The sequence below is a fragment of the Xenopus laevis genome, chromosome 5S, assembly GCF_017654675.1.
Source record: "Xenopus laevis strain J_2021 chromosome 5S, Xenopus_laevis_v10.1, whole genome shotgun sequence".
Taxonomy (NCBI): domain Eukaryota; kingdom Metazoa; phylum Chordata; class Amphibia; order Anura; family Pipidae; genus Xenopus; species Xenopus laevis.
In genome coordinates this window covers 22,671,808-22,695,201 of record NC_054380.1, presented here as the reverse complement: position 1 = coordinate 22,695,201, position 23,394 = coordinate 22,671,808, and the positions used below count along the sequence as shown (strand labels likewise).

At 41.0% G+C, this 23,394-nt stretch overlaps 1 protein-coding gene across 2 annotated transcripts in view; it reads left to right on the top strand.

Moving 5' to 3' along the window:
• LOC121394165 (potassium channel subfamily K member 12-like) overlaps window positions 1-22,489 on the top strand; it is a 59,108-nt gene extending 36,619 nt beyond the window's left edge. The window contains exons 3-4 of one of the 2 annotated variants that reach the window (XM_041564286.1): window positions 13,624-14,515; window positions 21,923-22,489. In XM_041564286.1, coding sequence (XP_041420220.1) covers window positions 13,624-14,515; window positions 21,923-21,974 — 944 coding nt within the window. In that variant the 3' untranslated portion in view covers window positions 21,975-22,489. Of the gene's footprint in view, window positions 1-13,623; window positions 14,520-21,922 lie in introns of those variants that run through there. The other variant, XM_041564287.1, reaches the window with a different exon arrangement.
• The last annotated feature ends 905 nt before the right edge of the window (window positions 22,490-23,394 follow it).

The following is a 23,394-nucleotide window of genomic DNA, read 5'->3' as shown; positions in this document are numbered from 1 at the left end:
CAACAATATCGGGAGCCGGCTAACAAGAACCTTCACCAGGCAGAAGTGATAGACAAAGTACAGGCACCACAGCAATGGAACTTGCCAAGTACTACTCATAGTAATGGGAAAGAGGTTTCAGCATATAGTATGTTCTATGTAACATGTTCATTAAAGAAGACATTTATTGAGCACTTCTTCATTGATTGGACAATTTCATCACACTTGGTTTACATTTTGTCTCCTGCTGCCTTCCCTTTACTGTAGTCATTCAAGCAAATCTTTTTTGACCACATTTGTAGCAATTTAAAGTTCTATGTTACCATTTTATTTACATGTTCCTTTTCATTTAGTTTGCATAAAAACATTCATTAGCAGATACCAAGCACAAATACACCCAAGGTCGGACTGCTGGGTTCAGGGCCCACTGGGGCTGCTGTCCCAGGGGCCCCTGCACCCCCCCATGGGGCCCCCACTGTGCCGCACACACCCTCCTATAGGGGAGCCCCACCCACCCCGAGGTTAAATTTAAAGTACCATCAATGTGTAAGGTAAGGAAGATCTACAACCTGGGGGAGACTTGGTGAGGAACAGGTCTGGGTGTCCTGTGTGCCCAGTACGACCCTGGATGCACCCCCCTGAGGACATAGCAAGACATATATATATATATATATATATATATATATATATATATATATATATATATATATATATATATATATATATATATATATATATATATATATATATAACACAGTATATATATATATATATATATATATATATATACAGGTTTTTTTTTTTGAGGTTAGATTCTCTGTATCAGTTGGGTTTTACTTCCAAGCTCACCCATTTTGGTAGAGGATGGATCTAGTCCAACGGCGCACCTCCGTGCCTCTTAAAAGTGCAGGCACGCTGGCGCATTTGCGCAGGCACGCTGGCGCATTTGCGCCAGCACATTTTTGACGCCCGTTTGGCGCGAAATTTGAACCTATATAAGGCCCATTCTGTCTCCCAGCTAGGGCCCGTGATAGAATCTTGATTCTGTGGTTCCTGAAGCCTTGTGCTATCTGTTCCTGTGTAACTTTAGTCTGTTAATCTAGTTTTGATCCCTGCCTGTTCCTGACAATTCTGATATCCGAATCCTGACTTTTGCCTGCATCCCGACTACTCTTTCTGCCTGACCCCATCTGTTTGATTACCCGGTTTTGACCCTTGCCTGCCTGACAATTCTTGATATCTGCCTGCCTCGACCCAGCCTGTCTGACGATTCTTTTGCCTGCTCCATTTGTACCGTGACCTTCGGCCCAAAAGACTATCTACCTGCCGTGCCCCTCTGCTAGCCAGAACATCTCGCCTTGTACCCCTCGTTAAGTCCAGGTGGCACCCACGTAAGCTGAGGGCTCCTCCCGAAGCCCAACGGTGGTCACACTACTGGTGAAGCTGAGCCGAGACCAGGGTACTTGGCACCTGTTCTGGTATTGGGTGCCGGCCGTGACATTATCACAGGCCATGGAGGACGACGGTCACGAAGCTGCTGCTGCCTCTGCTACACCTCAAACTTCCACTGAGATGTTGCTCACTACCTTGCTGCAACGTATGGACGAGCAAGAGCAAAAACAGAACTACTTGCTTCAAGGGTTCCACAATCTGACCTGCCAGTTGGGGCCATCGCAGCAGCCGCCTAATCCTATTCCTGCACCTCCTGTGGGTTCTTCTGCCAGTAGGGGTAACTCATCTAAACCCCATGAACCCAAGATTGTGTTCCCCGAAATGTTCAGTGGGGATCACACTAAATTTTTTGTTTTCAAAGAGGCTTGTAAGCTGTACCTTAGTTTCTTTCCTCATTCTTTTCAATCTGATGAGGAGAAAGTAAGGTTCATAATGACCCTGCTTTTGGGTGACCCTCAAATTTGGGCCCTCAGGCTGCCTTCTTCAGACCCTGCTCGTTATTCCCTAGACACCTTCTTTAACAGCATGGCCATTCTTTACGATGACCCGGATCATGCATCGTCTGCCGATACCGCGATTCGTAAGTTGCGCCAAGGGAAAAGGGATGCGGAGGTGTATTGCACCGAATTCCGCCGGTGGGCAGTGGAAACTGGGTGGAATGATTTGGCTCTAAGGAGTCAATTCCGGTTGGGGTTATCCGATTCTGTAAAGGATAGTCTGGTTAATTACCCCCTACCTTCTAACCTGGATGGTCTCATGTCCCTCGCCATCCAGGTAGATAGAAGACAAAGGGAGAGAAGGGGTGAGAGGAGTACAAACTTCTCTGGGGTTACTAATATAAGATCCAATGTGGTGACCAATGTAAAATCTCCTAACCCCTCTGTGCCTCTGCCTCAGGAGGAGCCTATGCAATTAGGCAAATCTCATCTAACTCCTGAGGAAAAGGCACGCAGGCGTTCCCTGGATCTCTGTATGTACTGTGGTGTTAAGGGACATTTTCTGAACCAATGTTCTAAGAGGCTGGGAAACTCCGAAGCCTAAATGGAGAAGGGGAGCTCCATTTGGGTGCAGGAGTTTCCTCTCCCCAATCTGCCTCTAAAGTTTTGTTACCAGTTAAACTAACTTGGCCTATGGGCTCTGTCAAACTGTCTGCATTTGTGGATTCAGGGGCGGAGGGTAACTTTTTGGATGCAGCTTTTGCAGCTAAATACAAAATTCCGTTAGTTGCTCTAAATCCCCCCATGAGAATTTTGGCTGTAGACAAGAGACCCTTAGGTTCCGGTGTGGTTTCTCAAAAGACCATAACCTTTTCTCTGTGTGTCAACAATCTGTACTGTGAGGAGGGCACTTCCTCTCCTCTTATTTTAGGGTTACCATGGCTCCAGAGGCATAACTCTCTGATTGATTGGGTCACAAGGGAGGTGACTCAATGGGGTTCCAAGTGTGGTGGGGTCTGCTTTCCCTCCTTCGTAGCTACTACTTCCCTTGTAGGGTTACCTACTGCTTACACAGAATATGCTGACGTGTTCTCCAAAAAAGCAGCTGAGACCTTACCCCCACATTGGCAGTATGACAGCCCCATTGATCTAATTCCTGGGTCTACTCCCCCTAGGGGTAGAACTTACCCTCATTCCTTGCCCAAAGCCCAGGCAATGAAGGAGTATATTAAGGAAAACCTAGAGAGGGGTTTCATCAGGCCTTCTAGTTCCCCCACGGGGGCAGGGTTCTTTTTTGTGGGTAAGAAAGATGGTGGTCTTCGTCCCTGTATCGATTACAGGGGTCTCAACAAGATCACCATAAAAAATCGATACCCTCTTCCTTTAATTTCTGAGCTGTTTGACCAGGTTAAGGATGCTAAGATTTATACCAAGATAGACTTTAGGGGGGATTATAATCTGATACGTATAAAGGAGGGGGATGAGTGGAAAACAGCGTTTAACACTCGGGATGGCCACTATGAGTACCTTGTAATGCCGTTTGGTCTCTGTAACGCCCCCGCAGTGTTCCAGGAGTTTGTCAATGACATCTTCCGGGACCTGCTGGGGATATTTGTGGTGGTTTACCTAGATGATATTCTTATTTTCTCTTCCAACATGTGTGAACATCGGAAACATGTGTGTGAGGTCTTGCGTAGACTAAGGAAGAATAACCTTTATGCAAAACTAGAGAAATGCACTTTTGAGGTTTTTTCTGTTCAATTCTTGGGGTTTAATATTTCCAGCAAGGGTCTTGAAATGGATCCAGGCAAGGTGAACGCAGTCCTGGATTGAACCCAGCCCCTTTCGTTACGCGCAACCCAAAGGTTTCTTGGTTTTGCTAATTATTATCGCCAATTTATTAAGAATTTTTCTCTCATTGTTGCCCCCATTACCAATCTGACTAAGAAAGGAGCTGACCCCAGTATTTGGCCTCCTGAAGCTGTACAAGCTTTTGATCTTCTTATGAAAGAATTCAGCTCAGCCCCTATCCTACGTCACCCTGACACTGCGCTACCATTCATTGTAGAGGTTGACGCTGAGGTGGAAGCTGGGGCAATCCTTTCTCAAAGGCACCCGACTACCAACAAATTGCATCCCAGTGCTTTCTTTTCCAGGAAGTTTTCATCTGCTGAGGTGAATTATGACATAGGTAACGGGGAGTTGTTAGCAGTCAAGTGGGCCTTTGAGGAATGGCGGCACCTCCTTGAGGGTGCAAAACATGTTGTGACAGTCTATACAGACCACAAGAATTTATTGTACATTGAATCTGCTAAACGCCTGAATCCAAGACAAGCTAGGTGGGCTCTGTTTTTCACACGGTTTAATTTTTCTTTGACATTCAGGCCTGGTTCTAAGAACACTAAGGCGGATGCACTCTCTAGGAGTTTCGAACCCATTTCTCCTGACACTAGTGAGTGTACTCCCATCATCCCCAGGGAAATTTTAGCCACCTTGGAATCTGATCTTTCTTCTTTATTGCTTCCTTTACAATCATCTGCTCCTAATGATACTCCTTCTGGGAGATGGTTTGTACCTCAGGGGTTAAGAGAGCAGGGGCTGAAAGAGGTTCATGATTCTAAAATGGCAGGGCATCCAGGCATTGCTAAAACGGTGTCCCTGTTATCCCGTCATGTTTGGTGGCCTTCATTCAAACAGGATACTAAGGCCTTTGTAAATTCATGTCCAATCTGCCAAAGGGCAAAATCCTCTCGGAAGTCTTCCCAGGGTTTGCTGATTTCCTTACCAATTCCAGAAAGACTTTGGACCAATCTTTCGATGGACTTTATTGTCCTCCTTCACAGGGGAAAACTGTGATCTGGGTGGTGGTGGATAGGTTTAGCAAGATGAGCCATTTTGTACCCCTTCCACACTTACCTTCTGCTAAATCCTTGGCTGATCTGTTTGTTACTCACATCTTTAAGTTTCATATATAACCTATATAAGGCCCATTCTGTCTCCCAGCTAGGGCCCGTGATAGAATCTTGATTCTGTGGTTCCTGAAGCCTTGTGCTATCTGTTCCTGTGTAACTTTAGTCTGTTAATCTGGTTTTGATCCCTGCCTGTTCCTGACAATTCTGATATCCGAATCCTGACTTTTGCCTGCATCTCGACTACTCTTTCTGCCTGACCCCATCTGTTTGATTACCCGGTTTGACCCTTGCCTGCCTGACGATTCTTGATATCTGCCTGCCTCGACCCAGCCTGTCTGACGATTCTCTTGCCTGCTCCATTTGTACCGTGACCTTCGGCCCAAAAGACTATCTACCTGCCGTGCCCTTCTGCTAGCCAGAACATCTCGACCTTGTACCCCTCGTTAAGTCCAGGTGGCACCCACGTAAGCTGAGGGCTCCCCCCCTGAAGCCCAACGGTGGTCACACTACTGGTGAAGCCGAGCCGAGACCAGGGTACTTGGCACCTGTTCTGGTATTGGGTGCCGGCCGTGACATAGATAAAACCATGCTGTAATGATAAAGAAAACAGGTTAGAATTGTAAGAATGCATGGGATAGAATGATGGGTTTACTGAACAGTTGACTTGACTCTGATATTGTAAATTTCATCATGTCTTGGACTATGGTTTCATTCCTGACTGGCCAAGGATCATGGCAGGAACTCACAGATTCACAAACAGGCATATAAATAAAAGAAAAGTTGACTCTATGTTGCCAAAACTTTTGGTGTATAATTAGCCTGACACATTTCATGCACACGTGCACTTAATCATAGGCTTGATATAAAGCAGAGGAGAAACCCCAAATCACAGGTCCCAGGCAACTACCCAATAGGAAAAAAAAGGGAGGAAATAAAAACAGTAAAGTTTAAAACCTCAGGTTGTCTAGAATGTAAAAAAATTAATTTCACTTTTTATTCATGTTAAGAAAATTTAATAATTTACCTCTTCCACAGTTTAAAGAAATGATTTCTATTCATGTCACAGAGAAATATTTCAAGTCACAATCAGAACATGATAAGAAATGTTTTGCTACACTAGTCTCATTGTGACACCTGAGATCAGCACTCTTGATTGCGTTCTTTAAGCAGTCTACCAGTCTGAACTACATGGTTTTTTCTTTTATTCAGGGCCGGGCCAAGCAGACTCAGCATCCTAGGCAACCTGGTCGGCCACCTCACCCCCCCCCAGGGGCCTCTGTAGCAGAAAAAAAGAAACAGAGGGAAGGACAGGGGTGGGAGAGCGGCAGAGGGAAGATTGGCAGAGGGGAGGGCAGCAGAGGGGAGGGGAGAGCGGCAGAGGGGGAGAGGAGATTGGCAGAGCGGAGGGCAACAGAGGGGAGGGGAGAGCGGCAGAGGGAAGGGGAGTGCGGTTGAGGGGAGAGTGGCAGAAGGGAGGGGAGAGCGGCAGAGGGGAGAGCAGTATAGGGGAGCGTGGCAGAGGGAAGGGGAGAGTGGCAGAGGGGAGAGCGGTATAGGGGAGAGTGGCAGAGGGGAGAGTAGCAGAGGGGAGGGGAGAGTAGCAGAGGGGAGAGTGGTAGAAGGGAGGGCAGAGTAACAGAGGGGATTGAACTAGGGGTAGGCAGAAGGCCCTTTTACAGGTAATTGCCTAAAATCCCCCCTAGGCAGGTGCCTCTTCTGCCTATACCTACTTCTAGCCCTGCTTTCATTTGCTGCTGGTGATTAGATAAAGTCAATTTGTTTAATCACAATGAATATATTGATGAATAGAATAGCATGCATTGGTTACAGAGGGGAGAAATGTTTTTCCATCATTGACTTGTACAAATAGAACTTTGCATAGAATCACATTTATAAATGGCAATATTGTTGGAGTAGGTTTGTTATATGAGTTGGCCGAACTAGGGGCCACGATTTTGCCAAGAGTTTGTAAACCTCACCTCAAAGTGGTGCTTTGAGATAAAAGGTGCTGATAGAAAGCAGTTGAAATGGGAAATATGATGGTTGAGGAGCAGCATCCACAGCACTGACTGGGTGGTTTTGAGTCTGTTTATTAACATATGAATGTGAATGATCCCATGTAGTGTGTGTGCATGTCTGGGTGCTAAAACATGTGTATACTTTAATTGGCGAATGAGCAGAACAGGAATATTTATTGTGGCTGCAATAACAAACTCTCCTGAAGCTCATTCTGTTTACACAGATCCCACCAAAAAGAAGGCAAAATGTAGATAATCCACCTTGTCTCTTGGGAATCCCATTTCAGCGAATGCATCCATAAGAGTTAATAATCATCTACATTTATTTGCTCACAGATAAAAATAGAGCTATTGTTCAACAGGATTTTGAATTGCAAAATATTTGGCTCTCGGCTTCATGAAAATGTCAGTAAAATGTGATCGAATCTCTTGTTGCATGAGCAGTGAAACCTGTAATTAAAGTTAATAATACAGTTATTCGCCACCTAGATATTCCATGGGAAAAGTGATGATTCCGGCAGACAAATAACTATATCCAGCCATAATAATTATGTAAAAGGTGTGAAATAAAGAGTAATATTGTTATAACTACGCCAGTACATGAGAACATCAACATTTAATGAGGAGGGAAAGTTTTGTTCTTGGTTTTGTCTGTAGTTTCCCAGTCGTTTCCACACCAGAGGCAACAATTTTTTGTACTAAAAACTGGAATGTAGAGACACCTGGGCAGCATGGGGGCTATTAAATGGCAACTGCCAGATTTACAAATAATGAAATTGTAATGTAGGTTTGTGTGCCGGTTTATTTAAACAAGGGACTTCATAGTTAAAGGAACAGTTCAGTGTGAAAATAAAAACTGTGTAAATAGATAGCCTGTGCAAAATAAAAAATGTTTCTAATATAGTTAGTTAGCCAAAAATGTAATATATAAAGGCTGGAGTGAACAGATGTCTAATAAAACAGTCAGAACTAGGGATGTAGCGAACCGCCGAGTATGTGTTCGCGAACGCCGTTCGCGAACACCGGCAAAAAATACGAACAGTTCGCGAACTGTTCGCGAACTTCGAACATCCGAAAATCGTTCGATTCGAACGATCGTAGGATTTTTAATCGTTCGATCGAACGATTTTCGTTCGAATCGAACGAAAATCGTTCGATTTTAGCGATCGAATGGTCGAATGGTCGAACGATTTTGACGCGAACGCCTATTGGCGAACGTCGCGCGACGTTCGCGAACTTGCGGCGGACGCGAACAGCCGATGTTCGCGCGAACAAGTTCGCCGCAGAACAGTTCGCTACATCCCTAGTCAGAACACTACTTCCTGCTTTTCAGCTCTATAACTCTGAGCTAGTCAGCAACTTGAAGGGGGGCCACATGGTACATTTCTGTTCAGTGAGTTTGTAATTGATCCTCAGCATTCAGCTCAGATTCAAAAGCAACAGAAATGACCCATGTGGGCCCCCCCTTCAAGTCTCTGATTGGTTACTGCCTGGTAACCAGTCAGTGTAAACCAAGAGAGCTGAAAATCAGGAAGTAGTGTCCTGACTGACATGTTATACATCAAATCACTCCAGCCTTTATACATTACATTTTTGGCTAACTAACTATATTAGAAACACTTTTTATTTTGCACAGCCTATCTATTTACCCAGTTTTTATTTTTACACTGAACAATTCCTTTAATAGACAATTTCAGTTAGTGAATATCTTTTCTCTTGCTTATTTAGAAGCAGAATACACAATTGGTAACTGTACAGAAAATAGGAACTGTAACTAAATGATGGAGGATTTTCTGGGGAATGGAAACTGAAAAATCTCTGCCTTTTTGGCCTTTAAAGATTGGAAAAACAGCAATAGAATAGCAATAGAAATTGCTTGTGCGCGCTGTAGGTTAGACGGCTTATTAGTGTTCCTCATGAAAAGCAAACGGCACATGGGCTCTCTGGCATCTCTTCTTCTTGTTAAAGAAACATGAGAGATATTTGTATGAAATGAAAAGTGTAACATTGGTAACCAAGCTGCATTCCCCGTACCGACGGTAAGAATGGCGTGACATTTTAAATGAAAAGATGAAAATGGAATTTAAATGGTTTGTGGCAAAATATATTTGAGTGAAGGGTGTTCCCATTAAGATATAAATGAGTACAGGTATCGAACCTTTTATCCAGAATAGTCAGGAATTGGGGTTTCTGGATAAGGGATCTTTATGTAATTTGAATCTCCTTACGTCCTTAAAAGAATTCTGTCACACTTTTTATGACGCAGTTTTTATTTCTAATTGACACTGCTTACACTGCAAATAATTCACTTTACCATGTAAAATTTGATTTCTAACCCAACAAGTGTATTTTTTTAGTTGTAATATTGGTGTGTAGGTGAATCTAATTTTGCCTGGTCATGTGCTTTCAGAAAGAGCCAGTGCTGCACTATGGAAGTGCTTTCTGGCAGGCATTTGTTTCTCCTGCTCAATGTAACTGAAGGAGTCGCAGTGAGACATTTGTTTTTACTATTGAGTGTTGTCCTTATATCTACCAGGGAGCTGTTAACTGGTTACCTTCCCATTGTTCTGCTGATGGGCTGCTGGGGGGGAGGGGATGATATCACTCCAACTTGCAGTACAGCACTAAAGAGTGACTGAAGTCTACGAGAGCACAAGTCACACGACTAGGGGCACCTGGGAAACTGACAATATAGACATTTCCCAGGTGCCCCTAGTCGTGTGACTTGTGCTCTGGGACTTCAAATCCGATTTCAATTAAATAATAATTAAATTCTGTTTGCTCTTTTGAAAAACAGATTTCAGTGCAGAAGTCTGCTGGAGCAGCACTACTAACTGATGGGTTTTGAAAAAAACATGTTTTCCCATGACAGTATCCCTGTCATGAGAACATTTCAACATTAACCCCAACAGGATTGTTTTGCCACAAATAAGGTTTAATTGTTCTTTTAGCAAGTACCACGGAGCAATCCTCTTCCTGTTTCTTGGGTCTTCTCGCGGCTGTGCAAACGCAGTGGAGCAAAAAGCCGAACCTTAACGAAAAAGCTGGCTTTTTTGCTCAACTGTGCATGCGTTTGCCCCGGGAAATGTAAAAACTGAAGAAGCAGAAAGAGGATTGCTCCATTGCCCCTAAACTAAAAATTAGTTTAGGGCCCCCACAGTTCACAAAAAAGGTTTCAGGCACATTGCTTTATCAGCTATGCAGCCATTGGTCCATAAATATTGAATAAATGTGTTCAACCCAAAGCATAGCCAACCTCCAGGCTGAGCTTCAAGGAGTATTCTTGAGAGCACATTATTCCAAAATAACACTTTAAATACATTTTTAGGATTGGACCCTGGGTGCAGCTCTGGGCATAGAAGTAGTTTAGGTACTTTCAGCTTCTTCTAACATTTCCTGCACCTTAACAAGCAAAATTTAATTAGCCAAGTAGCTGATGGAATGATGAATGATTTGAAAGCAGCTTCAAATGTTTTATGGAATCAACTTGTGCTGCACTTACAAGATCCTACTGCTTATTTACTCATTCACCTACCTAGGTTTATCTTCTAGGTGTTCGATTTATAGCTCCCACCTTGTGTAATACCTTCTTAATCAGGGTTTAAATGCTGGGCCCCCAGTTCTCATGATTCGGAACAGGATGCTGGTCGGGTTTAGATGGATCTGTCATGGTTAGACATTGCTAGAAAAAGTCTGGGAAACCATGAACATTTTTGTAGAGTGGTAAGAGCTAGGTGTACAATGGAAGTATTTTATGGTACAAATAAAACCACTAGTAGATGCTTCAGAAACAGCAATTATGTGTCTAGTTAACAAAAGGAAACACTTAGTGTGGTTCTCAGAAGTTTTACTTCCAAAGTGTCTATGTGGATATGTCATGGGTGTTGGCTGCATGCTGAGTATTGGCAAACACTTCCAGAAGAAGATTAAGGGGCACAAGGTGACAGCTGCCAACTGCTGTGCTACCCTGTTTTTTGGGATCAGGTAACACTGTTTTGGGGGAGCGCACTGCTGTTTTGGAGGGTGGCCACTTCAGGATACATAGTAGATAACAGATACGCTCTGTAGTATACAATGGGATTCTTCAGAATGCATCTGGTATCTATTGTGTATCCTCTGCTTGAATTGCTTGAATTGCTGCCCCCATGGATACACAACAGCTTGTTTATATAAACTATAGTAGTATGTATTTGTTATCTACTGTGTATCCTGTGCTTGAATGGCTGCTCCCATGGCTACACAGCAGTTTATTTATATAAACTATAGTAGTACTTATCTGTTATCTACTGTGTATCCTGTGCTTGAATGGCTGCCCCCATGGCTACACAGCAGCTTGTTTATATAAACTATAGTAGTAGTCCTTATCTGTTATATATACTAGAGTTTCTGAAGCAAATACACCATTTTTAACAGTGCAGGGCAACAACACAGTATGTTGTGATTTTTTTTAAACCACTTATTTTTTTGTGTTACTGTTCCTTTAAACACTAACAATTTTCTGCCTCAGCAGTGTCAAAAAGCAATGATTCATGCAGACATCTGTCACAAAGATAAAAACGCTCAATTGATCTAAAACTCAAAATATTCCCTCAGTTGCTGCACTGCTCCGGCAAATATTATTACCTGGCAGTTAAATGCCAGGTAATGTCTAAGAGTGATTATTCCGTGACTAATACCAATACAGTCCGGCTGTTTAATGTGTATATCCTTTAATCCAATCAGTAATGGCTGCACTTGGCAGTCCTGTTGTTTCTCAGTGGTAACTCCCAGCATCCTGGGAAATTTCTCAGCTCAGTTCCTCCGAGTCCTTTTACTATTGACATTTATTATTTTGTCATTTTCGAGATTTTTTTAGACTCCTATTATAATGAAATATATGAATGGGCAAGCAGTGCATGCAGTGTATTAAGTGCATTAAATGAGCTTACCACTGTTTACGGTGGGCCCGGGTGCACATGCCCCAGACCTTCAGCAGAGGGAGCAAACACCAGGCGACTAGTGATGGGCAAAATTATTCGCCAGGCGCTAATTCGCAGCGAATTTGCGCGATTCGCCGTCAGCGAATAAATTCGCAAAACGCCTGCGAAAATTCACTCGAAAAAATTTGCGTAAAAAACGGGCGCCGGTGTCAAAAAACGGGCGCCGGCGTCAAAAATGAGACACCGGCGCCGTTTCGCGAATTTCGCACGAAATTCGCAAATTTTTCGGCGAAGCGAAACAGCACAAATTCGCCCATCACTACAGGCGACATCAGAAGAGGCCGGCACAAGCCTGTACCCACAAAGTAGATGAGCCGACATCAGATTGTTAAAGGTTAAAAAACGCACATTTCATTTTCTGCAATTAAGAACTAAGGCCTGATGTATTCGTGTCTACCAAGGACACTTAGGGGCAGATTTACTTAACTGCGAAGTGACTAATGCCAGCGTTACCTCCCACATGGGACCCACTAGAGGGCGCAGACATCTCTTTTGCTAGCAGTGATTCGCACTCTTGCGCCAAGTGACTTTCGGCTCTGGCGAATGGACGTTACTCCACAAATTAACCAAAATGCGGTTTTACTGATCGTTACTTCTTTCTCCAGACTTGCCTTCACCAGCTCAGACCAGGCGAAGTGCAATGGAGTGCATAGAACTTCCTCAATCTTCTGTAATTTACATCATATTGGTGGAAAAACTTCTAAGTTCTAAAAACCCTGGCGTCTTTTCCTTTAGGCTGCAAAAGTCCTAAAAAATATTTTTGTGTAACCGTTTTCCCCATACATTTTCTAACATATGGAACATTATTTTACAGTGAGCTGATGTGTAAGTCTATTGACTTTATTAAGATTCCCTGGGCATGTCTACTTATCAGTGTAAATGTAATGTATTAGATGCAACATGTAACAGAAAGAGGTCCATTCAACTTTCAATTTTCCGCCGTATGCAAATTACCCTGAGCGCAAGACCTCTAACAAATTTGCACTAGGCAGAATTGAACACTAGCGCATCTTTGCTTTGATTTGCTTGCATTGCCGAAGTAACACTAGCGAAAATTCGCCAGCGTCCGTCAGCCAGGACGAAACTTTGCATTTCAGTAAATTAGGTTTGTGCCAGCGATTTTTCGCCTGGCGAAGTGATGCGATGGGTGCCAAGCTGTCGCTGACAATTTTTGCCACTTAGTAAATTTACCCCTTAGTCATAAGCTGGCCTATGACTAAGTGTCCTTGGTAGACACGAAACGCGTCAGGCCTAAAATGTATGTTTTTAACCTTTTATAATCTGACTTCGATTCTACTACTTTGTGGGTCCAGGCTTGTGCTGGCCTCTTCCTATTACAATGAATTTGAAACAATTTCAAATTAATTTAGGCTGATTGGAAACTGTTGCTCTCCTTAGAAATGACAAAACTAAAATCCGATGACTTGTCAGCTTTAACCTTATTTTCTGAGCAGAGCAACATCACAATGGCTTTATAATGTATTTTCACTACACACTCCCATGGGTAGCCCCTGTAAAGACAGTAAATACCTATATTAATTCCCCACACCCAGGGGAACATGCCCCATAGTTTGAGAGCCACTACCTTAGAAGGATCAGGGTCGACACTGCCCCCCTGCCCCAGGCGTAACATGCTTATCATGGTCTATAGCGTTCACAAGTTGCAACCTTTATGTCCAAAATATGCTTTAGAAAAATCAGGTTTCCTAATGAATTGTGAATCGTTGAATAGTTTGCAATGGGCATGGTGCTAGGTGCATGTCAAATTAAACCAAGTTTCTTTTCTTCTACATTTCAGACAATTGGCATTTTATCATTAATTTTTCTTTTCCTCTCATTCTTCTAGGCTTTGGAATGACCACACCAGCGACTATTGCGGGGAAAGTGTTCCTCATCTTTTACGGCCTCTTTGGATGTGCTGGAACCATATTGTTCTTCAACCTTTTTTTGGAGCGTTTAATATCTCTTCTTGCTTTTGTTATGAAAGCTTGTCATGAAAGGCGACTGCGAAGAAATGGACTTCTACCTCCTACTGTTCGAAGGGGATCGTCCGTTTCGGAGGTGGACAGCCTCGTTGGTTGGAAGCCTTCAGTCTATCATGTCATGCTCATCTTGGGTATATTTGCTATAACTCTTTCTTGCTGTGCATCAGCCATGTATACTCCTGTGGAAGGATGGAACTACATCGACTCCTTGTATTACTGTTTTGTGACATTTAGCACAATTGGCTTTGGAGATTTGGTAAGCAGCCAAAATGCAGTGTATCAATATCAGGGATTATACAGGTTTGGAAATTTCATGTTTATACTCTTGGGAGTTTGTTGCATTTACTCTCTTTTTAACGTCATATCGATTGTAATCAAACAAGTTTTAAACTGGCTTTTAAAAAAGTTTAGGTGCAGATGCTGTAATAAGTGCCATAAATCCAACACCCGCCTGGGGCGACGCAATGCCATCACGCCTGGAGCTCGCTTCCGCAGGAACCCCCTGTCGGTGGAGACAGATGGAAACTATGACAGTGACACCGAAGGCAGGAGACTTTCTGGCGAGATGATCTCCATGCGAGACCTCACGGCGTCAAATAAAGTTTCTCTCGCCATATTGCAGAAGCAGTTATCTGAAACAGCCAATGGCTACCCAAGGACTGTGTGCATCAACACCAGACAAAATGGCTTCTCAGGAGGGGTCGGAGCCCTAGCCATCATGAACAATAGGTTGGCAGAAACAAGTGATTCTAGGTAGAGTCTTTTCAAATTTCTATCATATTTTAATATCTTTATTTTTTAAATAAAATTGCTAAACGTATGGTTGCATTTCTGAATGTCTTCATACTCAACATTGAGGCCAATCCTATCATTTACCTTCCATATTTATTCCTTTCCCCATATCTCAAGATCCACCATGATGCATGATGACCCCAAGAAGAAGGTCATGTTCTTTGTCCAGACTCATGATCAACACCTTGTATTTTGTTTTTTTCTAAGCAGCCTTAAAATGTCTGATTTCTAACAATCAAGCAGAATTGCACACTTGATCTTAAACTACCTCGTGGGCACATAAGCAGTGGTGGCAAAGTGATTTTAACAGGCCTTCTATCTTTGTCCTCATGTGACTATTAAAGGGGTTGTTCACCTTTAAATTACCTGTTAGTACGATGTAAAGAGCCATATTCTGAGACCATTTTTAATTGGTTTTAATTTTTTACTATTTGTGGTTTTTGACTTATTTAGCTGTTTATTCAGCAGCTCTACAGTTTGCAATTTCAGCCGTCTGTTTGCTAGGGTCCAAATTACCTTAGCAGCCATGCATTGATTTCAATAAGAGACTGAAATATGAATAGGAAAGGCCTGAATAGAAAGATGAGTAGCAATAACAATACATTTGTAGCATTACAGAACATTTGTTTTTAGATGGGGTCAGTGCCCTCCCCCGGGTTAGTGCCCCCCCCCACATTTAAAAGCCTGACGGGGTCAGAAGAAAGTTGCTTAGAAGTGGTCATTCCACAACATACTAAAAGTTGATTTAAAGGTGAACCAGCCCTTTAATTCAAGGCATCCAAGAAAGGGGTGGCCATAATTTAATTCTTAAATGCATGTTTGCATCCCAGGCTGGCCCTCGATTGTTTGTGGTCAAATAAATTTATGATTTACGAATGAAGCCAATTAAAATATGGATGAGACCACCCAACCACCCATCCATATACTGGGAGACATTCACATGGAGTGTAAAAGGCATGTATATTCTATTCTTTTGCCACTACTTTTCTTGGTTTTTACTATGAAAAGAAGTGCAGCCAAGCATTTTTGCAGGAATTACACGTCATATGCATTGTGGCACCAATTAAAAAAATTGTCTTCATTGCTAAATCTTTCCTATCTCTGTATAAACTTCTCACTTCTTCTTTTTGGTAAATATCAGGAAACATAATAATAATAATAAAAATATTTACTATTTATTCTTTAAAAATGAAAGTTACACAAGCATTGCTTTATCACCACTACCAACTCACAGTAACATTACTAACAAACAGAAGAATATGAGCAAGGCCTATAGCATTTTTCACTGAAAACTACCAACAAAACTGAAGTTGTCATTTTTGGGCATATTGGAAAGCATATGGAGTTCCCCATGGGCCATTCAAATTACAGTAACAGAGATCAAGACCCCTCTGTACCAAAGCCTATGTGACCTACTTTAAGTGACCTCAGATTGGCTCATTGTTCATCATAAATGTGTCAATGAGCTTCATGATCAAAGGTCTGTGTGGTACTGATTATTGGAGCTCTGGTGCCTTCATTTATACCCAACACACATTTTGTGCATTGAACATGCATGCTGGGGTTTTCAGGCTTGTTCCTTCCAAACACTATGGCCAAAAGAGAATGTTTTAAAATCTATAGACAACAAGCCAGTAAAAGTGTCTATTCGTGATACTCAATAATTATTAGATGGATTAAGTCATATTGTGCTCCAGACATTGTAAAATTCTAATCCTCCTCATACTGTGTTTAAAGGTGCTTGGAACTGTCTGGAAATTGTATTTTCATTCTCCAGTGTGGTCTAGGCTTTGGTGTAAAATCCTCAGCTTCTTAGGTGTAACTCATTCATTACCTCTAAGTCTTAGTCATGGAATTCCTGCTAGAATTAGCACTGTGATGCAAAGGTACCAGGAGCAGGTGTCATTATGTGACGGTTGTGTATTGTTGGCCTTATCTCCAAATCTTTTCACACTTTCCAATTTATTATTTGGCACCCCTGTACCCGTTATTAAAGGATGTAATCGAAGTTACAGTGAGAAAATGACTAGGGATTGTGCTTTTAGTAGTATGAAGATCTCATAATATTCCTCCTGGAAGGGCATTACAAGCACCCTTTTTCCTTGAAAGACTCCTAGAAATGAAAGAGTGGCCTGTCTATTACTTCCTCAGAAATGGTCTTTGATCCCATAACCAGTGAATCAAATTATAACTGACTCCTAGAAATGGATCCATGGAAGTCCGAAATGTTCTGGTCACCTACACAAACTATGGATTAGAATGCATGCTATGCAGTTCTTTTTTTATTACTGAAAGGAAGGTGCAGGAGAAGGGGGACTCAGCAGTAGGATGGAGAAGGACATTTCAGCAATTCACTTACAATTTCCATTAAATTTGAGACTCAACCTGGTGCTTTAAAGGATAAGTAAACCTTTAAAATAAGTGAATTTAAAATTTACGAGAGTACTATTCTAAGAACTTTTGCAATTTACATTCATTATTTTTTCCAAAGATATTAAAGGAGAACTAAACCCTAAAAATGAATGTGGCTAAAAATGGCATATTTTATATACTGAAATTATTGCACCAGCCTAAAGTTTCAGCTTGTCAATAGCAGCAATAATTCAGGACTTCAAACTTGTCACGGGGGGTCACCATCTTGGAAAGTGTTTGTGACACTCGCATGCTCAGTGGGCTCTGAGCAGCTGAGCTTAGGGGTCGTTAAAAATTATCAAGCAGAAAGTGAGATTGGTCTGTAATATAAGATGATGCTACAGGGCTGATTATTACATTTGGATGCTAGTTGCACTGGTTTCTGTGCTGTCATGTAGTAATTATCTGTGTTAATTACTAATCAGCCTTACGTTGTGACATTTATATTCTATCTGCATCTTTGGAGACACAGATCTTTACTGCTAAAGGGCTGTGGTTGCCTTGGGCTGGTACAGAAGCACAAAACATAATGTACAACATTTCTAGTTACTTCCTTAGTTAGGCTTTAGTTCTTCTTTAAGGGAAATATGTACTGTTAATATGAATGAATTTTACTACAACAACGCCACCTGCTGGTCAGTTTCCCACCAGTCTGACCACCAAGTAGTCAAGGAAGTTGTCAGGAGAAAGAAAGAGACTGCTCTGATGTTCTTCTGCTTAGGAAAGATTGCAAACTGGAGAGCTTCTGAATTAAAAACAACAAAAAAAAATAACTCAAAAACCACAAATAATAAAAAAAAATGAGAACCTATTGCAAATAGTCTCAAAATATCCCTCTCTACATCATGTTAAACGTTAACTCAGGTGAACAACCCCTTTAGGGTTTCAATGAGATTTCTACTGCTTTTTAAAACCTGTGAAATAAATGTTGATGATAGAGCTAAAAAAAAAAAACACGGAACACCATTCCTAAACACGGTTCTTCTTGTTTTCTCTCTGGCACCCTTTGGTTTGGGTGGATTTCATTGTCGCTGTGATCTGGGCTGCAGTTGCACTAGCCCATGGGAATTATTGGCCTATGGGGTATGTGAGGAATCTTTTTTTTACGTGTGACCTTTTTTTGGTACTTTCTTAAGGTTTTGTCTTCCAGAATGTTTTGTAACTGACATGTTGTACCTGCAATGGATGATTAAATTTGTGGCATTTCTGAAAGCCGACTAGTTTTGCACATTTTGGATTGCTGTTCAAGGAGCAGTAGAACACATCTGGGATGATATCCCTTAGATACCACCATGACTGAATCCTCATGAGCTGCTCAGTGCCACGAGGCAATTCTGCATTGAAGACACTATAATTTTAAACTATACATCAATTGCCTTTATCATACATTTGAAAATGACATTTTTGGCCTTCTGCAGCATAGACAGATTTTATCCCTGCAATTTAATACAGAGCTATTAGAGTGTCGTTATCTTAACTAGTTCAACTCTTTGACACATAAAAAAATAATATTATTCTCTAAGTTGGTTCTGGGCTGAAAGCCTTTAATGGCCATTATTATTTTCAGCATCATTATTATGTAAATTGTTTCTCAAACAGAAGTTACTTAGTTCATTATATAGTGCTATTTCTCCAGTAATACGAATGACAAGTAAATGTTATGAGTTGTTTCGGGATATAATGAATGCTGATGCATTGTTTCCTTTGTCCATTTTCAAGAGTTCATTTGTTCATTATTATAGCGCCATGAGTGCCTGTATCACATATATCTTTTGTATTGGCTTTTGAAGTCTGACATTTTCTAAAATGAAAATATATGAATAATTGTATCCTCGTCTTCCTCCGCATAGTTTTCAGCTTCTTACCCTTTTGAAGGGTAACCATAGACTTGCAAGAAAGAACACGGATAGAAAACCCATCAGTTGGCTGGATAATGTTGTAGAAACCACATGCTCCTTTGAATTTAAGGTTGGGGGCACAAACCCCCTGTTACAGAACCCAATGTTATAAGTTATTATATGGATCAGGGGCATGGCCTAAATTGTTCTGTTTTTTAAAAACAGAAAAACACAGAGGTATGTGGTAGAAGGCAAGAAATATCTGCACATGCTTTGGTTTAAATGAAGCTTCTCATCCTGCTCACCTTGAAGTCCATACATGAACCAACTGAGCTTATCATTAGGAATATGATGATAGCAGTGAATGCTTTGTACTATTGTTCCCTGTTTGCCCCACATGTTTGCAGGTATTGTACAATGCTACACATAAGAAGTAGCAAATTAAATGTGTATATTCTAAGAATGTATGGACCTTCTGTGCACGCTTGTGTTTGTCTTCTTGTCATAAGTTGCATGTACATTGGCATCAGCATTTTAATTCACATGCAATGACACCATGGCGCTATTGTGTGGTTGCATCGTGAACTATATTGACATAAATGGGCCACCATCAAGATGCTTTGATTGGCTGGATTATAGGGTACACAAGAGTGCCTAGAGGTGAGACTTTCTCTAATGGGTCTCTATATGAATAAGCTTTGTCTTGAAATATTGGAGAATTCTACCTGGTGCTCTAAACCCAGATTTGATGAATTTTGTGCTTTTTTTATACAACCTGTTGCATTTTTAAAGCTATGAAGTATCCTCTATGTTTTGTGTTGGTATTGGTTTATACTAGAACACGCCGATCTTCCCTAGCAGATACTTTTGTGCAATTATTTTTTAAACCCTTAATATAAGGCACAATGGAGGAGGTGATATTATATTATCAGCTTGCAAAGGGAGCTTGGTTATGGCAGATGTTAGGTACAGGTACAGTCCTTCTGTGATCTGCCAGATGCATCAGAGGAGTTAAAACTGCCAAATTGGTGCATAGTGTAGAAGAGTACAAGTAGATGTATTGGTTTATGGTATTTTATTGGGTGCATTCACGTAAAGACCAGACTTTTTGTAATTAGTAAAGATCAATGCGGGTGGGGCTGTCACAGGCCTCTATTATTGGCCTCTTCTTCTTTGTATGAGTGACTGGTTTATACGATGCAAAGAGATACACAGTACATACTTCACTAGCTCATGTTGTATCAGATGGGCAGGTACAAGCCCTGACATCATTGTTTAACTTCCCAATAGACAAGCTGGTATTGTCCTCACTCCTAAACATAGTCATAATCTCTTATAAGGCCCAGCATCTGTCAGGGACCCCTTATTCTTCGTCTTAGCTGTAATGGTTTCAGGCTTTAACAGGAGCTCCACTGTAAGAGGGTCAAACCTTTTGCTTGTTGGCCTGTTATATCTATATAACCTTAACTTTTCAAGCCAAGAACGACAGCACCTGTGTTCAGTTATGGAATGAAATGCCTGAAATGTTATTATGTTTTTTTAGAACCATCTAGGGACACCCAATACTGTAAAATCCTATGAAATGTTCTCATTTGTTCCAATACATGGCCTTTGAAACCCAACTTGAGAGTCTGCATGTTAAAGGGGACCCATCACCCAAGAAAATTATTCAAAATCCTATTTTATCACATTATTCAAGCAAAATGAACTTTAATTACAGTATGTAAATTATTTGAATCTTGTTTCCTTCCGTCTGGGAATTCATAATTATAGCAAGCAGGGCATGGGGATTGTAGCAAGCACTCTGAGATGATGGAGCAAGACTCTGAGATGATGGAAGTCTTGCCTTAATAACAGTGTCCACAAAATGGCATTTTGTGGACACTGTTATTAAGGCAAGACTTCCATCACCTCAGAGTCTTGTTTGTACACCAGAATGGGGGACCTGATGTCCATCCCCATGCCCTGGCTACACAATTAAATAGTGAAGAGAATGGGGGAATGTGTGGAGAGCAGTGACATCTACGAAGTGCTGAAGGAAAAGTGAGAGAAATTGCTGAGGGGCAGACAATATTTGAATGACAGCTGATATTTTTAAATGAGCTTACAACAACTATGAATGTTATAGAAAAATAGAAATTGGATTTCATGTTTAAATTTGAAAAGGACTTTTATTATACAGATTTTAGTGTCTGGTTGACAGGTCCACTTTAAATAACCCTTCAATAATGCACCACCATCACCATTATGTCTTCTGATGCACACTGACCCATGGAAGCATCTCTTTCCCTGCCACCTAACATTTCTCACCTAATCCAAGGTTTACAGTGTACAGTATATAGATTAGGCCACAATTACAGGTCCTACCCCTGGTACCAAACTATCAGGAACTGGGACTACATCCAGTAAAGGATGGTGGATTTTTTGTTTTTGGAAATTACAGATAATTCTCTATGAACATATAGCAGCTCATATGTTTTTGAGGAGCTAAGCTCAGCTTCTCCCGTTTTTAAATGATCCTCTTAAAGAAAAAGAAAATTTCCGAATGAATGTGAAATTTATCTGGGTTCTTGGCTAAACACTTTTGAAATTCACATTAATTTGCTTCTAGTTTTCAAGATATTGGCTGTTTTTTATCTGCCCATATAATACATTGAAATAACATTGATGCTCACTTTTGTCCACTGGCCACATTTCCTGAGAAAACGAACATCTTGTGACATCGCTCCACTTAAAAAATGACATTAGTGGGCAGAGAAGAGTCTTCTGATGGCCATTTCCAAGAACAAAATAATTGTCAAAGTGCTCACATGAGTGCTCTAAACAATTTCACATTCATTTGTTTTGAGGGTTTACATTTCCTTTAAGACGACTCTGTTGGAATAGTTGAGACATGAAAACATTATTAGAGAGCGAGGACCCAAATAATCATGGGAATTTTCCATCACACGTTTTTCACCAAATAAAATAACAATTTTTTTCCTTATCTCTGAGATAAGACTGGAAGACACTATAAAACACAATCACAGTTTTCTTCTGAAATATACCAGTAAGAAATTTGTAGTGGCAAAACTGGAATGCGGACATTAAACCACCATCGTATTTCTTTGTACAACAGGTATTCAAGCAGCAAGACCCCATGCTTTGGACACCCCACCACACGAAACTGAATGCAATTTTCTTTTGTCAATTTGATTTGCTCACACTAATGATGTCACAATAAAAAAAAAACCCTCTTGCAGCGAGTGGCGGAAGAGTAGAACAGGAATGGTTATTCTTCAGGTTCTCCGAAGACTGTTGGCATGCTAAAGCACAAACTACACTCGTTTGCTTTTTAATACCAATGTAATGCTGGTTTTTCTATTTTATTTTCTAAGTACTTGGAACAAAAGGGTGCGTCTATAAACTACAACTGTTCCTATTTTTTCCTAAGTGCATCTTATTTATGGTTATTTGAGAAAAAAAAATTGTAAATATATAAATATATATATAAATGTATCAGATTTCAAGTCCTATGTAGTCTCCAGTTCACAAAGTGCTTGACGGAATGAATATGCAACTATGAGAATGCAACCCCCCTGCCCCCTAATTGAAACCAATGCCTATCATTTTATGCATGATTACAACATATTGCTGTAAAAGTGCTCTTTTTGAATTAAAATACAGGATAAATGAGATTTGTTAACCAATATTCTATTGTTTTACTGGATGTGTCTTGTGGCTTTGATTGCAGCGATTGGCTGTTTTATAGCAGAGAAATGGTTGAACACAAAAACAGATATTAGAAATGTTCTATCACTTAATTCGCATTTTTCAATGGGGTGTTTGACAAACAACAAATCAACAGTTCAAACAACGTGTTTGTGTATTTCCTTGGCACTAATATGGTTTAAAAGGTTTTAAGCTTTCTATGTTTATTTGAACATCATTGTGGACTTAACACATTGTATCACCCTGGGTGAGATGCTCCTACAGGATTAAATCATAGATGCCAGAATAGATCACATGTTTTTTATTCTACTTAAAAAATAAAGTCATGAACCTTCCCCTTTGGGTAATAGCAAATAGGGCAACTTTAAGCGCTGTGTTTCTAGGCTACTTCCCCCCTGACGTTCTGCCATGAGTACTTGTCATGTAACAGCCCGGTCTTCTACTCCCTTAAATTTGCTCCAAGTTACTCGGAGTCAATCAGCAATGAAGGCATCTAATAGTGTTAAAATCAATTAACGTTATTAAACATCCTTAATAACAGTGGGAGGCTGTTTGGGCCTCTTTGAACTTGAAATGCCAGGGCCTATTTTGACTCCCAGTCTAATTATTATTTTGGAGTTTGACTTTCATCTTTTGAATCATCTTCATCATTCATTAGTCTTTTCAGCAATCTGAACACATAAAGCCTGGAAACCAACTAACAAACAAGGGAAGCAGAAGAGGAGAATAAGAAGGAAATGAATAAAAGGAACTGAGCTTTTGATACTCTATATATTCTTAGAACTATGGCTCTCACAGTAACATTTTCATATCCTTGTAACCTTGGGATGATCTAAAGGTGGTTCTGGCCAAGGTAGGCTGAGCCAAAGAATTGTGAAG